Source organism: Telopea speciosissima, chromosome 4 (genome assembly GCF_018873765.1).
Source record: "Telopea speciosissima isolate NSW1024214 ecotype Mountain lineage chromosome 4, Tspe_v1, whole genome shotgun sequence".
Lineage (NCBI taxonomy): Eukaryota > Viridiplantae > Streptophyta > Magnoliopsida > Proteales > Proteaceae > Telopea > Telopea speciosissima.
The window spans coordinates 64,928,015-64,954,035 of NC_057919.1; the positions used below are offsets into that span (position 1 = coordinate 64,928,015).

Genomic DNA, 26,021 nt, shown 5'->3' on the forward strand with positions numbered 1-26,021 from the left:
TATTTAAATCCCGTCTTAGAAGTAATAGAGCAAGGCCCCCATACATCAGAATGCACTAAAGAAAAAAGGTACGCAGACCGTTTATTGACTATGGGGGATAATTCTCACGGTGGAGCTTTCCAAACTAACATGACTCACTGATGCAGATCCTAGCCTCCTCGAATTAAAGAAGCCACCCTAAACCTAGGGTTTTAGTAGGAGCCTTAGCTTAGTTTAGTTTATTTCCATACTTAGTTTTTATTTTGTGTTTTTAATTGAACCGGGTTAAATTGGTTGCATCCAATTGGTTCAATTGGTCTAATTTAAGTGAAGTGATCCTATTGGCTAAGAGGTTCTTATATCCTATTGGCTAGTAGGGAATCTTCTTTTATTTTAAGTAGTTTAAGTTGTTTTTAAGTCATTAGGACTCTATTTTGAGTCTATTTCAGTTTCCTAGTCAGTTTAAGTTAGCTAATAGGTTAAGAATTGGGTTAAGCCATTCCTTTTTAGTGTCTAAGTCTAATTTGAGTCTTTTATATAAGGTTCTAAGGGGGCCAAGTATTGAATACGAATTTTAATTAATAAAAACTCAGCTTTATGCTTGCTGCCTTTGTTGCTGCCTTTGCTCCATCGCGAGTGTGCCTTGTGAGTAATATCAAGGTGAAGGGAATGGTGGATCTCCAATCGACTCCTTGCATCTTGTAGATCAGGAGGTCCTTCTTCTTCGTCAATCAAGCTTCCTCAACTTGCTGCTACTGCAGATTTGCAGATCCGGTGAGTTGTTTGTTAATTTAGTTATTCCCTTCTTCCTCTAACCTAATCCACACACCCCTCCTTCCATCAAACCCTAATTCTCCATTAAACCTGCAACTCCTTCCTCAACTAAGACTCCCTTATAATTCCAGATTTAGCCTTCACCCTCAAACCCTACTTCCAGCCCACGTTCCCTACATCACTCCCCACACTCGACCTTAACCCTAGCCTTTAGTATTCACTCTAACCCCTCCATTCCCCCACTCCATTAAACCCTAAAACCTGCAACTCAATTCTGGCCCCAACTGCAGAATTTTAAAACCCCTCCAAACCCTAACCTTTTTCTGTTATTAAGGTCCCCTAAACTTGCATGGTAAAACCCTATAAACCCCTTTCCCAAAATCTATCCCTAAACCCTAGATCTTGCAAACAATCAATTTTCACAAGGCCTCTAACCCGAAACCCTAGATTTCCAACCTTATCCAAATCCATCCAAACCTACACCACTAGACTCCTAAAAACCTGCACATCTTTACCAAATAAAACCCTAGCTCGAAACCCTAACCCTAACCCTAAATTTTGACCTAATTAGCCAAATCTGTCCCATTCGGCCAATCCTATTACTTAACCCTATTCCCCTGGTTCCTGGTGGGAATTGTCCTACCTAGGACTACATTACTCACACTCTAAACTAGAAAGGGAACTAAAACGAGGATCCAACTTTTGAAAACTCTGCAAAGACGGATGGCCCAGCCGACAATGAACTTGGTGTGGAGACAAAACACTGGAATAAGCAACTAAAGGAGAGTCTTCAAGATGATACAACCCCCCTTGCTCACATCCCCTACCAAGCATCTTCTTCGTCATAAGATCCTAAAAAACACAGGAATCAGGATAAAAGGTCACTGAACAATTGTAGGCTTTAGTAATTTTACTAACAGAAAGCAGGTTACAAGGGAAGTCAGGTAAATAGAGAACAGAAGACAAGAACAAGCACTTAGTTGGGTTGACAGTACCCGTGCCAGTGACTTTGGCAAGGGAACCATCAGCCAATGTAACACTAGACTCTGAAGACCGAAAGGAAGAAAAATTACTTGACACACCAGACATATGATCAGAAACACCTGAATCAATGATCCAGGGACGAGAAGTGGAGAAACACGCAGTGGCATTACCTGTCTGGGCAAAAGTAGCCGTGGAGGAAGATGTAGAAGGCCAAGAAATCTGAAACTGTATGAACTGAGCATAATCCTCATCAGATAACCTTACCAACTTACCCTCAGAAGGTGTAGCAGGAGACTCGGTACTAGCTGCTGAATTAGCACACTGCTGTTGCGGTGGCTTCCCATGAAGTTTTCAACAAAAGCGTTGGATGTGTCCTGGTTGACCACAGTGATTACAAGTCTTCACAGAACCAGAATTTTCACCACCATTACCACTACCACTGCCTCTTCCACCTCCACGGCCAGCTATACCACCACTACGGCCCCCATTACGTCCACCATTACCTCTCCCGTGACTAGAAGCAACAAGGGCAGAGCTCTCACCAGGAGCAGCTGCTAGTTCATGGGAACTTTCACGAGAAACACGAAGAACGCGAGAAAAAGTTTCTGCAAGTGAGGCAATTTTATCTCCTCCAAGAATAGTGGAACGTACTAAGTCATATTCCTGGCCCAGTCCTTCCAAAAATCCCATTACCACAAGTTGTTCACGTTGATCTTGCATCTGTTTCACATCCGAACTAATGGGCAGCCATGCATTTAACTCTTCAAACATTCGTTTATAATCGGCAAAATATTGGGTCAACGGACGTCCCTTCCTATCAGCACGATAGAACTCCTGTGACAGCTCATATATACGGGATAGATTATTCTGTCCAGAATACAAAACATGTAAGTAATCCCATAACTCCTTCACATTATCTATGTGAGTCACTAAGTCAACAATCTGTGAATCCATACTATTCAACATCTGTCCTAGAATGCGTACATCTACAATTTCCCACGCTTCATCATCCTTTGGTTTGGCCTTTGTAAGATGTTTCTGTTGGCCAAGACCAGTCAAAACAAAACAACCCACAATTTTCTTCCATTGCTGGAAATTACTTACCCCTTCCAATCTCTTCTCTGTAATAGATTTAGAAGAGCCCGAAACAACCTTAGAGATAACACCTTTAGAATCTTCAGTTGGGTCACCCATCTCGATCAAGCAAACCGATGCAGAAATTCACCAACAACTAATAAAAACTGAGCAAAAGTGATGAACCAGCAAGCAAACACGATCGCCAACAGCCAACGAAAAATTCAGAGATCGATTTTAGAACAAAAATCGATGCAATCTCAATATCCAGCAAGGATCGATTCAGGGAAAACCTTACAAAGAACCCTCAAACCACCAAAAAGAAGAACTAAAATCGAAAAATAATCACCTCCCAAAACCTTGAATCGATATCAAGCAATCACCACAAAATCGAGACTAGGTTCATTTATATAATCATGAACCAGTCTCAGCAAACTCCACCAAAACGCAGCATAGGGTGTTGCAACCCCTTCAAACGTGAAGCCTTCAAAACCACAACACTGTCTTGATCAATTTGAGAGTAATCGAGTAGGTCCTAGGATGTAGAATCGACTCCTAAGATCCTAGCTCTGATACCATGTAAATAAAACCAGATTTAATGGAGAAGATGGAGAGGAAGAAGATGAAGAAGAAGAGAAGTGGTTGTAACCCTTTGGGGAGAACTATCGAATGAAATTGTTCTCCCCTCTTCACCAATATTATTAATAATAGGGTAGAGCTAACACACAAGAGAAATTCCCAAACTGCCCCTGACTAACAACTCTCATCTCTAGCTACTGTTCATGTGAACAGTGTACGGTACTGTTCACAACACTGTTCATGAACAGTACCCAAAGCACATTAACAAAGCGAAAAGTTAAAAACCCCAAAATACCCTTATTGGGTTACATAACTCAACAAAAAGGAAAAGATCTTTTGATTTTTCTTTGTACTGAAAAACAATTGAAATGCAATTTAGACTGATGAAATAAAATTTATGGATTTTGGCGATTCCTGTTAAATATTATAAGATTCACACTTTTGCTTCTAATCCAGACAGGAGGAGATGGTTGCATATGCTACTTTAAATATGACAGGGGATGGCAAAATTTGGAATTTACGGGGATGAAGCAAGTGAAAGAATTAAGTTTGATTCAGTCTGTCTCCACTGATGCCAACACTTGTGACAATCTAGCATGCAGTAACTATGCTGTAGGTTTTGCGTCTGCACATTTTATAATATGGAACTTAACAAATGAGATAAAGGTACTCTTCGCAGCAATGATCTGAATCAAAAGTCTATTTCATTCTTCTTGATAGAATATTTGTATGGCCAATTTACTTTGATGTCACAAAAAAAGGTGAAACATCGGTGCAGATTGTGCAAGTTCCATGTGGTGGATGGCGCCGTCCTCATTCTTACTATCTTGGTGATGTGCCAGAGCTTCAGAACTGCTTTGCCTTCGTTAAGGTTTGCATCTTTGTATTTGTGCTTGTGCATATCTATATGTCCTGATATTGAGATATGGACCATGGGCTTCAAAAAGATGGTTAAACCACAAATCAGTTGTGTGGAATCACAACTTAATGGCCCAACCAGAGAAATCTAAACAAAGAATAACTTAGGCAGATGAGCTTGAACCTCCAAGTTACCTTATTCTCGTGGACCTTGGCAATCTATTCTGAATAGGTAATGGTTAGGAACTTAGGATCATCCAGTCAACTCCAAAGAAAAAATTTGTTGGTTCACTTGATCTGCTTCTATATTGGGAACGTGTGCCTCCAATTTCCAATTTGGTTTCACTGATGATGCCTATTTCTCTTCAAACCCTGGGAAGCTTTTAGTTTCTTTCCTGTGCATTTTCGAAAGCATAGTTTGAGGATGCCCACAGAGATCCAGAAGAGGAAAATAGAGTTATCAGATAGTAGGTTACTGTTATCAGGCCAGCATCATGATTTCTTGAATACTCCCTGTGGTGTGGATGAGCTTGCGTTGACTATCTAATCCACAGTTTTAAGATCAGGACATTCACTGCTTTGTGTGTGTGTGATTCTCCTTATTTAAGTTTAACTACATATCCTTCACTGTCACCTTAAGTAGATTATTGTCAATTTGCTAATTTTAGGTGGATAGTTAAGCCAAATTTCTACTTTTGGCAATCATTTTCTTCTTTAGTCCTATATTTTCTCTTACATCCATATATATATATATATATATTTAAGTTTACTTGAGAAAAGCAGTTTCCATTAAATTTTGTTCTTTATTAATTATTGTCAAAAGTCTTATATATTAGCTGCCTCTCAACATTTTAGAAAGGTATGGTGGCCATACACCCTGAATTCTCCTGTTGGTGCTAATCCTAAGTTACCTTGAATGCTTCTTTTGATTCTATCGTTCCTGATGTTGCTACTCATCCATCTCTACATCTTCATCTGAACTAGACATTGTATGTATGTGGTTCTTTATTGCTCAATTTTTAGCTGCATTTCTGATCTTATAGCACATTTCATCCTTCAGTATAATTGAACTTGTCAATCCACGACACTTCAGAAGCTCCTCTCCCCTTCATCCATCTCGCTCTACGTTTATGGAAAACATCCTCATCTCTCCCTATTTATTGTTATTTATGATTGAACAAGATTGCGAAAATGATCGCTCTAGGTCTCTCTTATCAATGTTATACCATTTCTATACTATTTTCACTGAAATTCTATTTCATGTTCTCTGTTTTAGTCTGGTATAATGTAAACCTTTTGGTTTTAATAATCTCACCGTAATTGTTACTTGGTAGTTTCTTTCTCTCTAGTCTTATTAATCATAACTATGTGGTCAACTCAAACCACTTTCATCCTACATGTATCTAATCATATAAAGGAGTATGCACTCAATGCTTACGCCTGGTGCAGGCCTGCAGTGATTGCAAACATGCTTGTCTCTCTCCTTGTGGTTCGAACACTGGTTAAAGTGCCAAGACACAACCTTTTTAAAATCCACCAAATGATCTCTCTACCCCACCACATGCTTTCTTTAAGCCCATAAGAACCATGTGACAATTGAAAACTGTGTCTCTCTCTCTAAGCTTTTCCGTTATTTATCTAAATAACTTCAACTGTTGATCTTGATAAATTGGTCTACTCTGTAGACACTAAAAACATGTGATTTCAAATCCTAAAGCATGACGTGAGGTATTCTACTCACTTAAGAGGTGAAGATGTAGAAGTGTAAGCTTCATGAGTATGACTTAGGTAATAATTAATTAATACATAAAATTAATGAAATACTCATAGTTCCATGAAAAAAAAGGGCATACTCAGTGCATGAGGCTCCCACCACTACGGGGTCTGGGGAGGGTCATAATGTATGCAGCCTTACCCCTGCTTTCGCAGAGAGGCTGTTTCCAGACTCGAACCCATGACCACTTGGTCACAATGGAGCAACCTTTACCATTGCACCAAGAACCCGTTCCATACTAATAAGAAAAAAAAGAGATGAAGATCAAATGCACAAAAGAAGACAGAAATTGATATTTTTAAAGCAAATGTATGATAAATGAATCATATGCCCTGCAAAATTTCATGGTTTGAGGCATGTCCTTCATGTGTCTCACACAAATATTTTACTTTAGGCCTCATGGTGTTAGTTTGTCTTAAGGTGTGAGCCTGGCATGCACTTTAAAACCCTGATAAGAAGCTATTCTAATTTCTAAGATTTTGATTATTGCTCTGGTCATTTATTTCATTCAATTTCCCACTACATGCATTGCATCTTGTTTTCCTATACATATGCTTTCATACTTAAAAAATTATTTCAGGAGCATGCAATTCATATCCATAGACTTTGGGTACCAGTTGGCCAGAGGAAGTTATTCCCTCAGGTTCTGCGCATGCAATATCATGGGAAAGAGATACACTCTTTGTGTTTTGTTTCTGAATGTTCACATTTGAGTACAAATGTTGCTAAATTTAGCTGGATTGCGACTGGGTGTGAAGATGGAACTGTGAGATTAACAAGGTATGACTGTTCCCATTGTTAAACTGAAATCCGAGATACAATTTTGTTTTCAACAACGTAATAGGGGATGGTCAGTGCAGTCTGTGCTGTTAATCCTTTAGAGTTATGATGCATACTTTCTATACTTCACAGTGATGATTGTAAAGAAAGAGATTTTAAAGATGGCAACTTGGTATGAATATGGTGATACAGGTACTCTTATGAGATTGATGGCTGGTCAGAATCCAAGTTGCTAGGGGAACATGTTGGGGGATCAGCTGTGAGATCATTATGCTTTGTATCAAAGATACACATTATCACAGGAAATCAGACTGAGGTGTCCAATGAGAGAGGTGGGTGCAGTTTTGCCTTGGATAACAGAGACTATCCATTCTTACTAATTTCAGTTGGTGCAAAGCGGGTACTAACTGCTTGGCTTCTCCATGATGGTGGGTCCAACAATAAGGAGGAATCCATTGATGATGGTTCCAAAGAAAATATCTCTACTCCTCCCTCAAGAGCATTGTCATCATCATCATCAATGTTGTTCCAGTGGTTTTCTACTGACATGCCATCAAAGTTCTCTAGTACTTATAGAAGGATAAAAGACATTGAGGAAAAAATTGGGCAAGTAAAAAATGCTTCAAATAAGAACTCAAATCCAGCATCTAGATCTTATTCTGATGAAAGCATGAATGTGGACAAGTCTTGCTTTGATGATAAAAATGAGAATGACTGGAGATACTTGGGTGTTACTGCTTTTCTTGTTAAAGGTGCTAATTGCAGGTAAGATGTGGCGTATACATTTAAATTCTATGTCTCCTTTGTTTTGTTCCCTAATATTGATTCTCCTATTTAGTATTTAGTGAAGACTTTACCATGTCCTCATTTCAGGTTAACTGTCTGTTTCATGGTTGTTGCTTGTTCAAATGCCACACTTATGTTACGGGCTCTCCTTTTGCCCCACCGACTCTGGTTTGTGTACACGCAACCATGATTGTGTAGCTTGTTTCTCCCTTCAATGATTCCATCAATTATAATTATTTTTCTCCCAGGTTTGATGTTGCATTGTTAGTTCCCGTATCATCACCAGTTTTGGCACTGCAGCATGTTGTTGTTCCTATTTGCTCTCCATCTACAGGTACGTTTCATGTATGCTAGACTTTCAAACAGATACAACCTGGTATAAATACTGGAGAAATCTAGAGTTGTGAATTTGTGATACTAGGCCAAAACGCAGCCCACACATGAGATATTATTTTCTTTGTTGTTGCAATAGATTAAATAAACATATCGAAAAGGGCTCACGGATAGGACGCATTCTATGATATTGGACATCTATTTGGTCGTGAAATTCTTTAGTAATGTGAAAGGAAGGCATATTTCTTTTTTAATTTTCTAAGGAAAAAGTGCCATTGTAAGATCAGGTCCTACTATCAGCTGGGCCAACCGACAGAACCTTAGATGAGCTGTAAGGCCTAACATGCTGCAGAGTTGAAGTAGGAGATTTAGTTAAAATTTAGTTTCGATTACGCATATAAGGTGGATATTACAAGTCATGTTTGCATAGACTGTATCTGGTCATATACTCATACCAGATGCATTGTACTAATGGTGGATTTTCTGTTGAAGTCATCAAGAATATTGATATTAGTTAAAACTCTGGGACTTAAACATGGTTGTACGTAGTGATGTTGTGGAAGTACAGCATCAGACAGACAGACACTATGATCTTCCCTACTTCAATGAGGTGCACTAGTTTGACAAGTGTGTCCATGAAGTTATTGAAGACTTGTGGAGGAGGTAAGGGTCATGTTGGGAGAGTCCTGTTGCTTTATGCTCTTAGTTTCTTGTCTTGGGGGGAGCCAGGGATGACCTGGAGTTCCTCTCTTTTCCTTTTTATTCCTCCCCCCGCCCCCCCCACCTTCTGAATGAATAACTAGAAATTTGTTAAACGATTGAAAGGCAGAGGGAGAAAGCAAAATATGACACTTCATTCCCTAACCCCTGCAACTAGGGAGTGGACCTCCATACATCAATCTGTAGATTCTGGTGATCTGCTGGTCCTTGTTCTCCCCTTGTTTCACACAGGTGGCAGTTGGTTAGTAGATGCAGCTTGGAGGTCATAGTTGCAGTTGCCTGTGGTCAGAGTGAGTGTATAGGGTGAGGGACATGTTGTGTACAGGTGGATTGAGTTGAAGGTTTTTTTCTCCTGTTCCCGGGTCTTTCTTTTTCCTGCTCCCCTTTTCGAGCCTGTTGTAAGTTGCTGTGTTCTTGCCCCCTTTTGTCTTTTCTTATTAAAATGTTTTTTCTATTTACCAATAGAAAAGAACTCTAAGTGGATCTAAGGTGTTTGTCGACTGTCAGGTCTGTTTTCTTAGCAAAATTTTCAAATGGAATTTCTCTTATTTTACTTGAATTTCCCAAATAAATCTGATTAAACATGTTTAATACAGATCAAATTTAAAGGTAAAACTTAAGTATATTAGTATATATAATGGGCAAGAGGTCACTGCTTGGTCTTGTAGCCCCTGCACCAGCGCGGGGGGCCAATGAGAGCGCGCACAGGGGCATCACAGATGGGATTTTTTATTCCAGAAGGGGCTGGGAGGTAATTTTGTGCGCTCCTGTGTCTGGGCGCAGGAACCACGCGACCAAGCAGCATTCTTTTCCCATATATGATATATAGAAAGCAAAATGTTTCATGAGGGCAGGCCTCAGTGCAACAGTAAGGTTGCTCCATTGCGACCTGGTGGTCGCGGGTGCAAATCGGGAAACAGCCTCTCCGTAAAGCGGGGTAAAGGCTGTGTACATATCTGCCCCTCCCCAGACTCCGCAGTGGTAGGAGCCTCGTGCACTGTGTATGCGTTTTTTAAAGCAAAATGTTTCATATGTTCTGAAGAGACAGCATATGGGAATTCACTAAATTCAGATACTCACAGCACTCTAAATGCATGATTATTGTCCATTCTGTTGCCATACCTTACTTGCTAGAATTTTGTACAGTTTGCTAGTTGGTGATTCAACGTGAAAATTTGTTCAGCTGAAATTATTTACACTACCATCTACCCTGATTTGCAGATAAAGGCCAGATTGATAGTGCATATATTGTTATTGGTGGATCCACTGATGGAAGTATTACCTACTGGGATCTGACTGGAAGTGTTGAGGGTTTTATGCAACGGACATCAAAGTTTCAACCTGAAAAGTTTATTGATTGTCAGAAACGGCCTCCGACAGGAAGAGGAAGCCAAGGGGGACGATGGTGGAGATCAATAAGCAATCTGTCGTCTAAAACAGATACAAGAAGTACAGAGGTTGACACCAGGGAGGGTATAAATGGCCCTATTACTGATTCTGCAGCTGGTGGAACTTCATCAAAACTTAGTAATATGGTAAACAGTGCAGCTGCCTGTTCTCAAACTATAAATGCTGCTACTTCCCTCAAGTCAGACATGCTTGCAGATAACTCATCTGAAATTTGTGAAGTACAGGCCATGGATGTTCTGAAACATGTCCACCAATCAGGTGTCAATTGTCTTCATGTTTCAAGGTCTAGGGATGGCCAAAATGATCAAGATGGATCTTTTTACTACCTCATAAGTGGGGGGGATGACCAATCAATCCACTGTCTTGCTTTTGATGTAGCACCAGAACCAATGAATTATATTTCTGAGAATGAGAACTCCTCTGATATGGCAAATCATAGCCCTGAATTGAGCAACATGAAGCTCTCTCTTTGCAGTTGGAGCAATACATGTAGGATCAGAGTTCTTTATCGTGAGAGAATTGCCTCGGCTCACAGCTCTGCTGTGAAAGGTAAAAATAAAAATTACTCCTGATTGAACTATTTCATAAGTAATTCATAAACATATTAATTTAGGTTTTAATTAGTTATGAGAAATTGGTCCCTGTTCATTCTAATTCTGGAATGCAGAACTACTTGAGGGTAGGTAGTGTGTCTTTCAACCCTCTTTTTGTCATTTTTTATTCAACTTCTTTTGTTTCCATGGAGGCACATTTTTGCAATGAAATACATGTTTCATTGTTTGTGCTTATTAAACACCTTACCATCCTTTTCTCCTCTTGTTTTGTTGATCCAACCGGTGTTCACTTGTAGGTTTTTAATGATACTGGAATATAGAAATGTGCCCACTATTTTCTGAAAACTGTTGATTAATGACATAGTTTCTAAGTTTTTAGGTTCAATGTTTTTTTCCTCCCAGTTTTGGCTGGATTTCTCCTCAAAACCAGTTTAAAAAAAAGGGGAAAAGGGAACTGGGGCCCTTTTCAGTTTGACTTTCAGTCCGGTTTTAAAAACTATGATTCATGAAAATCCCTTATCTTCATGAATATCTAATTTTTATGGCGTAAGAAAAATGAAACGATTCTTCTTCTTGGCAACCATATAAATTTATCAATAAGACAGCTGGACAAAAATAAACAACACAGTACCCAAAGAAGAAAATCCAAAAATCCAGGAAAAGAAACAAGGGGAAAACATCGCAAGTTCACAACCACATACTCCAGGCCTCCCCTGCCATGAAAAACCAAAATGACAATGCTTTCTTAATCTTTTTGAGATTTTCCCAATGATATTGCAAGAAAAATCAAAATAATTGTCAAGATTTGTAATTATGCTGATAGGTGAATTACGGATGTTTTATTTTTTTGTTATGAAGGCATTTGGACAGATGGGATTTGGGTATTCTCTACTGGACTTGATCAGCGGGTGAGGTGTTGGCATCTTGAAGAACATGGTAAACTTAATGAACATGCTTCTTTGATTATTAGTGTACCCGAACCAGAAGCACTGCATGCCAGGGCCTGTGGGAGGTGAGGTTACACATCTGATAAATTTAATCCTTTATAATCCTGGATAGATCACTGTTGTTATGACCTTACTATTTTGTGTTTCCGTCATCTTGGTTGATCCCAGAAATCAGTATCAAATTGTGGCAGCTGGAAGGGGTATGCAAATGGTTGTGTTCTCAGCATCCCATGATATGGAAGGTAAAGTGAACTTGTTCCTGCTATATTATACTCAGTGTGAGTAATGCATAAGATATATGTAGGATAACTTTTCTTGTGTCCTTCGATATCTTAGGTAATCTTGAAGGGGAAATATAGGGTACTCACTGGTAGGGTTACCAGTAGCCAATCTGATGCAGTATGTACATGAGGAGATGAAATCACCACTTAGCTTGTCATGGAAATGAAATATCTGGCCTGAAATGGTGGTTTGGCCATGTGAGTCCAATAATTTATGCAGCTATATCCACTGGATGATTGACAAAGAAACATTTGGAAAATACAACATAACATAACTTTCTACAGTTGCTTCTGTCATCAGCTATCATGTAGTGGGGCCCATTGGAAGGTTGCTGGCCCCACATCTCTAATGTGGATCTATGTCAATAATCAGCCAATTTGAAGATCTATCCAATGTCTTTGTCAAATATCCAATCCAAACAATCTCAATAGGGAGTGTTCTGTAGGAGCAGAAAGGAGTCTCGTCTCTTGAGGGAGGTATAGAATCAGCTTATGATCTCCGGAGGATTGGTGCTTGCATACTTTGGGAGAATTCAATCCACCAGTGTACCCAGTCTTTGGTTACTGAGAGTGATGAAGGGATTCCTCAGCATTGCAATATTTAGGTGGTTGTTTTGCATTCATCTGGTGTAGTGGGTGCCTCAGAGCCAGGCAATGAATTAAAAGTCAGACCCTTATTTTTTATGGCTCATGTATTAGAGTGAGACAGGCCTCCAGGCATGCAGCTAGAGTTACATATTTTGGTTACCATATGGTGAATTCTAATGCTCAAGTCTTGAAATTATCTAATTTTTGTGGTTCCACTGTACCATGTATGGCAAACAATCTTACAGTTTTATGTCATGGAAAGGAATTGAGGTGCATGCAACCTACTTTTAAAGTAGTAGCGCCTGTTTTGAAGGATCAGAAGAGTGGTTAAATGGGAAAAGGATCTTATCCCGCCGTGGCGGGAGCTGCACCTGTGCAGCACCACTAAACGACAAGAAAAATAGGGGTAAGGTAGTCATTTCATAGGTGGGTCCCACCTGGGCCTTACATGTGAAATGACCACCTCCCCCCTGTATTCAGGGTGGGTTTTGGTGCTGCACAGTGCAGCTCCCGCCACAGCTGCACAAGATCCAAGTCCGGTTAAATGGACCCTATTTTGTGAGGGCAGTCTCTCCTGAAACCTGTGAAAGAATTTTCAATCTTCAGCCTCTTCAGATAACAAGGCCAAAAGAAAAAGAGATTATTGAAGGGTAAAATTGTCACAATTGCATTTTGATCAGGTGACTTCTTATATTGGGTATAAACCCGCAACCCCCAATCGCCCAGAAGAAAAAATCTCGTCTTTTGTAATCAGATAATTTGTCTTTATTTATGAGGCCTTATTGAGAGTAGTTCAATGAAACTAACGAACAGAGAAAGAATAGTAGGAAGGAGATGAACAGACAGAGAGAGAGGGAAAGTCGCGTTTTGAAACTAATCTCCCCTTTCTGCGTTTTTTTTTCCCCTCTGTTTTGGGTTTGGGTGCTACTCGGATTAGGATAACCTGGTTGCCAAATCGGATTGTGGTTCATGAAACCAAGTTTTTAGGTTTACAATCCACTCGGGTTGAGATGATCCATATTCCAAATCGGGTTGGACTTCATGAAATGGTGCAAACTAATCTTCACCACAAATTGACACAGGGAAAGTGGCATCGCCGGGAATTGCCAGATTAAAAAATTGGAGAGGATCTTTATCCCTTTTTGGAGAGGGTTCAAAAGATCTGGTAGTCAGTTTGGAGGTTCCATAGATGCACAACTTGGTAGTTTGGGAGGGTGGGGTGTGGAATATATCTCAACTTAATTCTTCTTTGTTTTTTGGAGACTCTTTAATTGTGTTTGGGCCATTTCAGATACTCTTTTAAATCTTTATATTGCTTGCGGGAAAATGCTTCTGCTTTAGGATTGCAGGAAAACATCTAGGTATCAGGTCAGAGTTTATATGAATGCATGTATGTATATTTTGTACATACCTATTCATGGAGGCAATTGACATAAACAAGTACAAGAACCAACTCACTGTTGAATAATGGAGACAGGAATTGATACTGGAACTTCAGAGCATCAAACATCCAACAACCCCATCGACATGTATGATAAGGAATTCCTCAACCACTTTCATTCTGAACTGAGTTGCTGTTTGATCAGATCCACAGATGATGACTCTATCTCATCAGAGAAGTCACCATCAAATTCCTCGTCTCCACCAATGTCATTTTCGTCATGATCGTTACCTTCTCTGCCCTCAAGCGTAGATCCATCTGTTAGCTCCTTACTTGAATCAGTGGCATCACAAGCGCTTGACACAATCAACGCTGGATATGAGTGTTCTTTGGCTTGTGACATGCCCACAAATGCCTCAACTCTCTCCAAAAGAGCATCAGGACCAAGTCCAGTATCCTCCAACAAAAGTGCCTTCCTGGACTCTATTGCACGTTTCCACAGGGACATCATTCGGGGGTTTGAGATCTCTGTTTTGATGGCCGGTTCGTAACTTGCTTCCTCTGGCTTGCCTGTCACAAACAGAAACAATGAAGCATATAAACTTGAGAGTGGTATCACAAACACAGTTTTTAAAATCAGACCAAACTGGCGGTTGTCCTGGAAAAAACTGGGGCCACCCTATTTTTTGGTTTGCAATTTTTTCCCCTCAAAACTAGTAAAAGCTGGAACCGGGGTTTTTTCAGTTCCACCTCTGGTCAGGTTAAAAAACTTATGATCACAAATCACAACAAAAGCAGACCAAGCACTGGCATCAAACAATATATACACAAAAAATTGGGGCATACTCCCAGGAATATTTTAGGCTCACAAGATATCTCTCATACCAGAAGTCAACATCAGATGATCATGAACACCAATTCCACAATTTCTTTTCTTTTTATTTTAAGAAAATCGGGAGGAAAGCATAATTATTATTCAAGCAACATAAATTCATAGCCTTGCGCATCAAACAATATATACACAGAAAATTGGGGCGTACTCCCAGGAATGTTTTAGGCTCACATGATATGTCTCATACCAGAAGTCAACATCAGATGATCATGAACACCAATTCCACAATTTGTTTTCTTTTTATTTTAAGAAAATCGGGAGGAGGAAAGCATAAATATTAAAGCAACAGACATTCATAGCCTTACACATCAACTTGATATGGCATCACTTTCAGCAGTCCGTAAAAAGATTACCTCAAAAATCTGTAGGTCTAAATTAGTGTCTGCAGTTCGATTACAATAGGAGGCCAAGAGAGTCGACCATCTCATCAGATCAGGTATTATTTCTGAACCAAAAGAATTTGCAGTTCAAATGGTTTGGGTAAACTGATAGGGTCAACTATTTCTTTCCCAGGTGGTATGATCGGGCAGATGGTATGTCCCATTCACCGCATGGTTGTAACTTCTTCCCTACCCTCACCCCCTCCCCCCACTTCTTCTTTTTTTTTTTTTTTTTTTTTTTTGGGGGGGGGGGGGGGGGGGGGGGGGGGGGGAGATGGGTGGGTCTACCCTAGCCAATCCTAGAAAACCCAAAAGGTGGCTGGGTTTATAATGTTCAGGTTATGCTTGGGTTGAGGTCCTCCAGCTTTTCATACTTTTGGAGAACTTCAAGCTATCAAGGAGATGAAAAGCTATGTGAAGTAGAGGCAGCAGTGTGTATCTGTATAACTGCCTTTTAAAGGTTTCAATGTAACAACTAACAAGAAGATATTATTTGTAATAAGTAGTAATTGTTGGTTGGTTAATTTGTCATAGAAACCCAACTCAAATGTCTGAAAGACTCGACAGGTAAAAATAGAATTGTTGACACTTTTCTTGACTTAACCATTTACCCACCGGGTAAAAAAAAATTTACCCTAGGGTGACGACAAAACTTAATACGGTAAGTCTAGAGAATCTCCTCCTCTAAAAGAAAAGACAAAGAAAAACTAAAAGGGTAAGGCCATTTCCAATGCTGTATATCAAGCCTGATCAGAAACAAGTCTGCACATTTTTGGTTACCACCTCGGTTTGCCAAACCCACCTGATCCCACCCTTATATATTTGCAACAGTATGCCTCTGGTTGGTCATCCTACAGTATTTATTACACTATTACCTCTTAGAATGATTGTTCCAGCCAAATAGTTGTAGTGAAAAAGGAGGTAGAATGGCCGTGTTGCTAGGCTTGCACAGCTCACCTGATTTGTGCCATGTGATTGGTCTAATACCATCATATGGCCCATTTGTATTACATTGTTCCTTGGGTATTTTCAACAACCGAACTATTTTGTTCACATCTTTGACTTTTTAGGTAAACTTTGACCCTCTTTTTCTCCGTGTGTAAAATTCGTATTGGGCTAAAATTTTGTAGGAAAATGGGGAAGAGTGGGAGTCGTGGGACCTACCTCTGTATCAAATTGAGCTTTAGATGATCAGCCGATATAAGCTGCTCTGTCGTTTTTGTATGTATACCCATCAAGACAAAGTTATTTACAGGTTTGGTTCTATGGAGATTAAATTGGTAACTAGGTATCACCAGACTTTATTGCTTTTGGGTGAGGATGAGATCGAGATAATACCAAATTGGAAATTGAAGAAGTATCAACTGAATTGTAGAAATCTATAGTTTCAAAGCATCAATTGTTAGCTTCAATATAAATTTGTGGAAGTAATTTATCCTACTACTAAATTCCTACCTGAACCATCCAAGCTAGATGCAGTGCTATTATCAGTTGGGTGAATTTCTGCAACTGAAGGAGCTTCAGGATACATGGGTTTCCAGTCTTTCCCCCTCCACATCAATATCTGTTCTTCATCAAAAGACAATAGAACACAAGGAACTAGTTCCTGCAATCATTGAACCATACAAAGTGAGCAAAGCAATGACAAACAACTGAGAAGTACTCATAATTTAAAGAAAAGGGAAAGAATGGCTGGAAAGAGCCACCACATTAGTTGTACAATTGTAAGGAGCAAGGGTTAGGTACATCCTCACATGGAAATAGAACAGCACGCCTGCAATAACTGTCATGTGGAAGTTCAGGTGGGGCTGAAATTGTGCACAGATGGACCCCAAGGTCCTCTGCTCACCTGTCAAGTTTCAGACCAATCCAAGTCCACCAAGTGGCAAAACAAGATATTGAATAAATTAGGGACTATCAAAGGCTACAGTGGGGTGCATGGACATACACTAGAGGGTGTGCATACATGTGAGAGGATACATTGAATCACGGTCTGAAATTTGACATGTGGCCAATCCACATCATTTTCTAAACAGCCAATGATCAACATTTCCAGATCACCCTTCCATGTGGTATAAATGCAGGACGTGCTGAAATCTTTTTTTTCATAATTGTATATATCACAAAACTAAAGTTACATTTTGTATATCTTGGAAGCAACTGGAGATCCTGTGCCCCAAGGGCCAATTTGGGTGTTCTTTGGGGGAACCTAGGCACTTTGGGAGCACTGGGGGAAGAGGGGGGGGGGGTGGGAGGGGGCATTATCTGGTTCAACCCAGGTGCTACTGAAAGTATTTATTTGAGCTGTACAGGGGAGGAGCATTCCATGCAAGCCAAATTGCTTTTGCTCTGGATGAGCTTCAAGTGTGAAACCAAAGAGGGCTTATTAGTATTATGGTTGAAGGCAAAAGCGTCACGATAATAGCATGGTTCACTTCTTCGGAGGATAGGTCTTGGAGATTTGCCCTAAAGTATCTAGCTTCTCAGGTGAAGTACTAGTTCAGTTGGAAGCTAAAATCACCAAATGATTTGGTGGCTCTACTGGCCAAACAAAAGAGTGGTAAATAGACTTATCTTCATTCAACCAGAGCCAACAAGCCACATGCACGGGTCAACAAAGAAATTTATTTTGATACACAGCATGTAAAATTTAATGTAGAAAGATGAACCATTTCCCACAGGCCTTAAAAATTGAGCAATGATTTCTTTTGTTTCAACAAGGCTGATATGAAGACTGAAGTCTACTGGTAAATAGACTCGAAGATGTAAAACAGAATCAGGTGGCATCCCATACCTACAATGGATTAGAACAAACCTTAAGTTTGGCACCTATCTTTTTATAATCACTTGCATGCATCCCTGTGCAGTTGATCTTCACCATAGGGCTTCCTTCAAAAGCATCCCTGACATCCTTTACTAGGTTAATGTACACTCCATTTTTGGCTGCATCACAAAAATAGAGACCGTAATGATGAATTAAATTCAACTAAAGCTTCTTACTAAAACCATATGCATGAAAAATCGTTGTCATCTGATAGACAGTGAAACTAAAAATAGGATCTGTGAAGAATTTCAAATAGATAAAAGCAACAGCCTCTCAATTAATGCTCATCAAGCCAACCACTGAGAGGATCCCCCAAAAAGTCATTGGCTAAGCTATAATTGGTCAGTAAGTGAACCAAGTTTCAACGGAACAACCAGCCGTCAAGACTGTAACATGTATTCAAATAAGCGAAGATTATCCATATTCAATATTTTAGCATAATAGCATGGATATCACCACAATAACCAAGACAGAAAAGTTATTTTCTGAAATATTTTTTCCTTTGATCCTAAAGTGATTCTTGGCTCTTATAAATTGATTCACATATTTCTTCATCATAAGCACCATAATTAACCAATTAACTCCATAGGTTACACATAAGTACCATGTTTCCATATGAACAATTCTAATGAGCTGTGCCCCTGGTTGCGTTGCAACCAGTCTTGAGCATTTCCCCATAAACTATGGATGGAATATTGGTAATGCCTCTGTGGCCTTCCTCCTAAAAAATGGAAGGCCAATATAATTAGCAGTTCCAATCCATGTACTCTTGACTCAAATTCTGATAGATTCAGATCAAACAATGATTCTTTTGATTATGTCGGGGACCTTGAGGTAAAAGAAATCCTAGAGATGACAAGGCTGGTCAGAGATAGGACAAGGGATGAAATCTTAAGACAGCAACATGGCACTTTTGTTTACCTAGTTTACAAATAGGCAGCAGCTTCTTTCCTTTTGTTCGCAAGGTGTCTGCTTCTTCTTTTGTCAATCCTGCTGGAGCTTCCTGGATAAGTTTTGGATAAACAGGAGCAGCTGGCTTCCAGAGCATTATTGGGTACTGTGGGCGAGTTCGGTAGTTATAGTTTCTGCCACGGAAAAGATAAACAGTACCACCAACTCGATGAATGATTTTGCCCCAAGTTTTTTCCTGGCATTGTAAGTTTGACTTGAGCTCCAAGCAAGCAAGAATCTACCTTCTGTTTCTTACGAATGAAATGAAATTTTTTACTAATTTTGGACTTAACATCAGCAAAGCCACTGACTTCAATATATGTGAAATGGCCGCATCATAAATTTGACAAGTACAAAACAGGGGAAAGAACATATCAGACATTCATGAGTTATGCTACAGAAATGAAGTACTAATTGATACAAATGACATTGTATGGGAGAAACCTGAATAACAAAAATCATTATAAGTTTGGGAGTTCAAACTGTACAGATTAGCTTGCTCTTAGCCATAAGGCCAAGAAAGGTATTTCAGTATTGATACAAGTACAGGATGAGCCACATCCAATCACTTATATATTAGCTCAACTAATCAACATGTCCTAACAAATATTAAAATCCAAGGCGAATGGTTAGTGCTGAAGAATTGAAACTTATTTCTGCTAGGAAAAATCTCGCACAGGTAGAAATAACAACCTCAAGATGGCGGCAAACGTTATCCATATCAATGGTAGGAACACCTTTGCATCGAACCTTACAAACGCGCTGCCGCTTCCAATGCGTATGAATGAGCTCCAGCATGTTATGGGTTAACCCGTCCCGCCCTATACAACAAGAGCAAAAGATAACCTAAGACTAAGAGTAGTACATTCAGAAGAGAAGTACGTAAGCCAGTAGCATTCCTATTAGTACAGACTACAGAGCATCAGTTATATGATAATGAGAATCTTACCAAGATTCACCTGGCGGTTATGAGACAAGTGAGGTTTAACAAGCATTTGAACCTCCGCTCTGGTAAGAGGCTCTCCAACTATCTCCTTCCTCGTCTTGCCTTCTTTGGGTAACTTTTTGAGCGGGAAGGGCCCAGGCATCTCCACATGCTTAACTTCCTTGGTCCCTGGGGGAAGCGGATTAAAGGAATCGAACAACCGGATTTTTTTCGTCTTGGATCTCTTGAGCGGAGCCTTTCCAGTCCAAGGCCTGGGCATGGTGGGAGTAGCAAATGGAAGGAATGCAGGCTCTCGAATGGCCAAGGGCTTATCCTTCGGAGTCTCGGAATAGCTGAATTGGAACTCGAACGGAGCCCCCGGAAGGAGGTAAGATAAACCGGACTCGCCGATGACGACGGAGCGGTCACCTTCCGATGCAATTACTCCATCCTTGACTGGCTTGTAGTATTTTGTGCGGTGATGAACGGATTTAAGAGCGGGATTTGGTTTCTCAGACTGTGGAGGAGGAGGAAGAAGAGTTTTGCTTCGATGGGATTTTTGGGATTTGAGGGTTCTGGAGTATCTGGGTACCGGGATGGGAGGTGATGGGGGTAGAGATGGATTGGGTTCATTAACAATGCGACGGTTTGAAGAAGGAGAAGAGAAGAGATTGAGGCCCGGGAGGGTCGCCACGATAGCCATTTTTCTAAGCTCAGAAAGATATAAGGACAATATCAGGCAAATGAGTAAAGGAGCTTAAGCCATACTCTCCCCACTGGACACTTCTCATGGAAGAAAAGCGCCAGACCCAGTGAGGAACGAAGACTGGAAGAGAAAATGACGATTTGAAAGAAAAAACTTCCTCAGTTATTTGTTTCTGTGGCAGCCGAGTCCCAGTGAAGCAAGCGTATGTGGTAGACTACTGTGACATATAATAAGGTATAAGGATTGGGCAAATCAAAATATCAAATCAGAGAAATGATCCGGGTTACGATTAAACCGAATCAAACCACAGAAAAATGATCCTGGTTTGATTTCATGAGTTGCCTTCCTAGTTCAGTTTTGATTTACACCGCAAAGTTGTCGACTCTAAACCGAATAGAAACCAATACCTCTAACTCAAATGCTAGCACACACATCAATTGGGTATTGCATCATACTTTTTTTTCCCACCGACACATCAACGGTATTGGACCATATCAGTCCTAATCCGATACAAGGTCAAAACATCATTTTTTTCATCAAAATACTGATATCCAAATCAAATCGATCGTTCTGTATCAATTACGTAATGGTATCGATCATGGCTGATACCGATACGAATTGGCCGATCCAACACGGATGCCCAAACCTGTGGTTCCACTCTCTTTTTTGCCTTTTAAGAAGTAATGGAAGCATAATTCCAAAAAAACATAAAAAAGGGAGAGGCAAGTGCCAGAATACACCTCACTAAGCAAGGGATAGGATGGCAGTTGTAATAAAAGTTTAAATTAATCTGAGTCAGGGAACTGGCGGGAACCAATTCACATATTTTGCTAAAAAACCATCCCCACTCGTTTTATCTCTACAAGAAATAAGATAGATAGAATGAAAATCTAAAACTACTGGTTTTTGAGTCACTATCTACTTTAGGCAAATCTTTCATTGATTTCCCTTCACTGGTTTCCGCAGAGTTTACAATCCATCTTGAAGGCCTTCTTTCTCTTGATTCTCAGCAACATGTTCTTTACTCATCTGCATCATGTTGGATAAACAAACCAAATAATGCATATGCCACAACAACAAAAAAAATCTCACGGAAAGAAAACCAGAGTATGCTCCAGAACCAGAATAATCATCTCACCCTGCAATCTGTCTCTTCCTCTCTATATGCCCCTTTCATTTCAACAGTTTCACTCATAAGCTCCTTTTGATGAAGTTCTTCGTCTTTCTTTGAACCCGCCTGCAATGAATAACATCAAAGGACAAGCAATGCATAATCTTAACTTGTAAGTGAACATGTCATCATTTCACACTTGTCTGACCTGGCTGTCAGAGTCTACAACTTTGCCTTGAAAATCTTCCTTTTGGACACCAATGCTGTGGTCCTCTGAATCCAGCTCCCCATCATCATCATCATCTTCATCATTGTCATCATCATTGCCATTGTCATCGTCATCGTCATCTTCATCAGCATCATCATAGACATAATCATCATCATCATCATCGACAAGGTCTACAAATTTCTCGTGAAGATCTCCCTTTTGAGCACTATTCTCCTTTAAACCCACCTGCTTTGTCCAACTTCACGTGATCAATGAGCCACAGAATTAAACAACACACAGAGGCAACAGTATAGCAATTACCTCAGATTCTGCTTTGACCATGGAGTGACCAAGAGGCCCATCCAAGGACAGAACAATGCTCGGAAGTCGATGAATTTCCCAACCAAGAACCCGACAAATAGTCTTCCCAAATGCTCGGTGTGCTGCCCTCCTCTTAGTCTTTGATATTGCTGTTGAGTGTTGAACAAGTGCAACGCAATTCTTGAACCTCTTCCAGACCTTCTTCCCAGATCCACCACAAACCAAACAACAAAACTCCCCACTTTCCCAATTCTTCTCATAATAACTCCTCAAATCGCTGTCATCTGTAAAAAGCCCCAGAAAAAACTTGAATTCTTCAGATTCAGCAACATCATCATCCATCAATTCCTCCTCTTCATCATCTGAACAAACCTTGCTTGAGAAAAAATCTTGGCAAGCTTTCAAGCCCTTCTGTTGCAAGTGAAGTGCAGTGAATTTGGCCTGTTCTTCTGCAGTAGCAGGCCTGGTGGCTTGATCAGATTTGGGAGTTAATTCAGGCCAGCCAGTCTCCTGGCATGGCTCGGGATCTGGTCCACATGGCCACTCAACCTCCGAAACTAAAGGTTTAAGATCTTTCTTTTTCTTTGCAACCCTTTGTTTGCTTTTACACTTCTTGAATGTGGTGGAATTGGAGGCACCAAGATTATTTGACTTGATTTTATGTGTAATAGAATTGGAAGAACCAAGATTATTTGAAATGGGTTTAAGGTTAGGATTTCTAGGAGGTCCCTTGTGCCATAGAGAGTGGAGGTAAAGAACCTCTTCCCTCCATTGCTGCTCTAAAAAGGGAGAGACACCATACGGATATGAACCCATCCAAATCTGCAAAAGCAACAAAGACAAAAAATAGTTAAGATGCAGCCAACAAGTGAAACTTTTGTAGTCTACAAGTCAGACTAATGACCTTCAAAATGACAATTGCATCATTCGCTAGTATGAACACTTCATGCATATCAGAACTATTAGAAATGAAAAAAAAAAAAACAAAAAAAAACACATACCCAGTGCACGAGGCTCCTGCCACTGTGGGGTCTGGGGGGCAAAATGTATGCAGCCTTACCCCTGCTTTTGCAGAGAAGCTGTTTCCAGACTCGAACCCATGACCTCTTGGTGAAATCTACAGCATTTTTAAAGCCAATGAGAAACTGAACCTTTAGAACTCAGCATTGGCAGTAAAACAGATTGGTTTAACTGGTGGTGCAAGAGTCTCTCAAATGTCATATAATTCATAGAGAGAGTAAACCTTTTGTTCTTTGGGAGCAGCACCAAAGATTTTTGACCATTCATTTGATGGCCATATTATTTTTTTCGATTGCAACTCTTGGGATTTCAATCTTCGCCCTATGCCTCGGAGATATGAAAGAGCCTAAGACATTGAAGATCCAGGGCTCTAACACTACTAGGAAAGGATGGTGGGAAAGGGTTATGGTTTTATAATAAATAGTAAAATGGTAATAATTGATGGATCTTCAAATGAGGTTTATTATAGTTAAAGAAGGTCGGACATAGGAATTTAGGAGAAAAGTTTCAAATTCAGTATAATAAAATAGGCAAAATATATTGAAATTTTATTTTTTTTTAAAGAAGGAAATGAGGATAAAGACCATATAAGAATAATAGTAAGGAATAAGAAAGGAGACAAGAGAACGTTGGTCCCATCAATTCGATCAGCCAATCATCAAAATCACCCAACCTCCCTGAAACCAGTCATTTGGTGCGAGCCAATAAATCTTTTATAAAACACAAGAAACAGGGTTGATGAGACAATCTGCCCTACTTTGGGAACCAGATGACAGGTGAATTGATTCAATTGGCTGGGCCAAGTCTCAAAACACCGATTTGTGCAGGTGCCTCATTCCCAAACCAACCCCTCCCCCGGCAACAAACCGGAAAAAAAGAAGAAGATGAAAAAGCACATATAACTATAAAAACTAAACGACTTAAGCTAACAAGCACTCTAACATAAAAAGGCAGAATTATCCAACACTCAGAAATTAAAACTTCTGTGTCCATTTTTATGGGCTGTTGCTAGTACTATGAAAGGTAATCGTTGATGCAGAGTAAAGATAGGATCTTAAACTCTTCAGTCTATCAATTGGGAAAGAGTAAAGTTTACTAATAGACAAATATTTAAATGTCACAATTCGGCCCTGCATAGGTACTGGCCGATAGCAATCTGATCGAGGGTGGAATTGACTGGTTTAGTCTGCAAAAACTGATATTGCCAGTGGATAAGAGATCCAATGGATAGGCCAAAACATGAACTATGCTATGAAAACCAAAACCAAATATTACCACTATCTAGTCAATTAAACGCCCAAATTGAGTAACAAAAACTCACAATTAGGCTCAGAAGATTCAGTGCGTTGTTGCAAACTTTTAGAAAGCTGAGTCCAGCAGAGCTCAAGACTCCACAGTCCATTCAGGACTTAAGACTAGCAGAGACTTAACTCATTCACGGCCCTAGCTCTTATTACTACAAGATTACTCCTCTAAAAAATCCTCGACCCAGTGTTCCACCTTCATGGAATAACGAAATTACAAAAAAAAAGGATCTTCTAATGGAATTCAAGCAATAACTTAATTTCATCCCCACCCCACAGTCTGAGGCGAACTGATTCCAAAGATATAAATTTAATTTGAACCTGTTAAAGCTCCAGCTGTAGATTTGTGTGGGTTCTATCCCCTTTCTGATATACCTCTATTACTCAGGCTTGTTAATTCTTACTTCTTGATAGGAATGACTTTTCTTCAGCAAATAACCAAATCTTCTTTGCAATTGGTGGGCGCCATTACATTGTAATGAGTGTCAGATCAAAGTGCTCTACCACCCCCCTCAAGTTTTATTTCCTCTTGGTCTTCTGAGTTTCCGGCATCTTTTCTCGTCCAATATTTTAGTAAATTTTTTATTTTCTTTAGTTATGTCATTGACTGAGCGAGTCGACAGTTCGAGTTTCAAGAAGGAAGTAGGGAAGATAAGCGTTTATGTATTCACAGAACCTATATAGTTCCAGACAGAGGAGGCAGAGGAAAACCCGTTGCAGCGAGGAAACTATAGAGATGAGGTTGAGAATTTTTTTTTAATCAATAATGTACTAGACTTTCCAAGAACGAGGTAGGCGAGTGGGAGAGATTGAAATACAGCACAAAAAAATTTCTTCTCAAGAAACAATAACAAATTATTAAAGCAGAATGCAATGCGTGTAAGAAATTGACACAGAAAAATCTCATCTTGTGAAAACTTAAAGCCACACCAACTGATCACAGAGAAGAGTATGATCGGAGCCCATATACAGTCCTCCAAAAGAGAAGGTAAAGAGAACAAAAAGGGTAGCATTGTTAACATACATATGAAGCAGAAACTTGAAAGGGAAAGAAGGGAACCCTAACCTGACTTGGTTGAGTGGTTCTCCCGAAGCGCTGGATGTTCCGCCGTCAAGCGGTCTCTCTCTCTGGAGCGATTTCGCTTTGTTCCTTTCGGCCCTTAGCCCTGAGGGTTGTTGGAGTTACTCTTGAACATAAGTAAGTTCAAGAGTACAGGATAACCAAAAAAGACGAAGCAGAATTGCAGGTTTTGTGAGTGATAACGGTCTCACTTTCTTTACCAAAAAATTAAAAAATGAAACGGTTTCACACTTGCACTGCCCAGTTATGTGTTCTGTCCAAGGCTCCGGAGTCCAGTTAAGTTCTGGTGCCCCCTCCCTGCCTCACTGTGGCGTTTCTGATGCGCACGAGAGGGTATCATAGGGTATTTTGGGGAACATGTTAAAGCCCTATATGGTTTTTTTTTGTTTTTAATTTTCCAATGTGGTGAAGGAAAACTTGTCCTATATAGGTTTTTGGGGCCCGGTTTTCATGCACGGTCGTGAATAAAAGGAATCTTTTACACTGAATTTTAATA

At 39.9% G+C, this 26,021-nt stretch overlaps 3 protein-coding genes across 4 annotated transcripts; 1 reads left to right on the plus strand and 2 right to left on the minus strand.

Moving 5' to 3' along the window:
- Positions 1 to 1,131: 1,131 nt before the first annotated feature.
- LOC122658057 (CRS2-associated factor 2, chloroplastic) lies at positions 1,132 to 20,530 on the minus strand. The gene is made up of 7 exons (XM_043852925.1): positions 19,799 to 20,530; positions 19,543 to 19,670; positions 18,820 to 19,045; positions 17,890 to 18,017; positions 16,530 to 16,680; positions 13,940 to 14,372; positions 1,132 to 1,141 (listed from the first exon to the last, which is right to left on the minus strand). Exons 1-6 carry the CDS (start codon positions 20,475 to 20,477, stop codon positions 13,978 to 13,980), a joined length of 1,707 nt encoding a protein of 568 aa, XP_043708860.1. The 5' UTR covers positions 20,478 to 20,530; the 3' UTR covers positions 1,132 to 1,141; positions 13,940 to 13,977.
- LOC122658058 lies at positions 7,453 to 12,062 on the plus strand. The gene is made up of 7 exons (XM_043852926.1): positions 7,453 to 7,567; positions 7,676 to 7,756; positions 7,837 to 7,922; positions 9,863 to 10,600; positions 11,464 to 11,617; positions 11,721 to 11,794; positions 11,889 to 12,062. The coding sequence occupies exons 1-7, from the start codon at positions 7,473 to 7,475 to the stop codon at positions 11,909 to 11,911; spliced, it is 1,251 nt and encodes a 416-aa protein (XP_043708861.1). The 5' UTR covers positions 7,453 to 7,472; the 3' UTR covers positions 11,912 to 12,062.
- An 877-nt stretch (positions 20,531 to 21,407) lies between the features above and the next one.
- On the minus strand, positions 21,408 to 25,641 carry LOC122658059. 2 transcript variants are annotated; one of them, XM_043852928.1, is made up of 6 exons: positions 25,525 to 25,641; positions 23,143 to 23,145; positions 22,121 to 22,945; positions 21,809 to 22,045; positions 21,619 to 21,720; positions 21,408 to 21,509 (listed from the first exon to the last, which is right to left on the minus strand). In XM_043852928.1, the coding sequence occupies exons 3-6, from the start codon at positions 22,934 to 22,936 to the stop codon at positions 21,450 to 21,452; spliced, it is 1,215 nt and encodes a 404-aa protein (XP_043708863.1). In that variant the 5' UTR covers positions 22,937 to 22,945; positions 23,143 to 23,145; positions 25,525 to 25,641; the 3' UTR covers positions 21,408 to 21,449. The 2 variants fall into 2 exon arrangements, with proteins under 2 accessions (XP_043708863.1, XP_043708862.1); XM_043852927.1 differs by lacking the exon at positions 23,143 to 23,145 and having other exon boundaries at positions 22,121 to 22,942; positions 25,511 to 25,596.
- Positions 25,642 to 26,021: the final 380 nt, after the last annotated feature.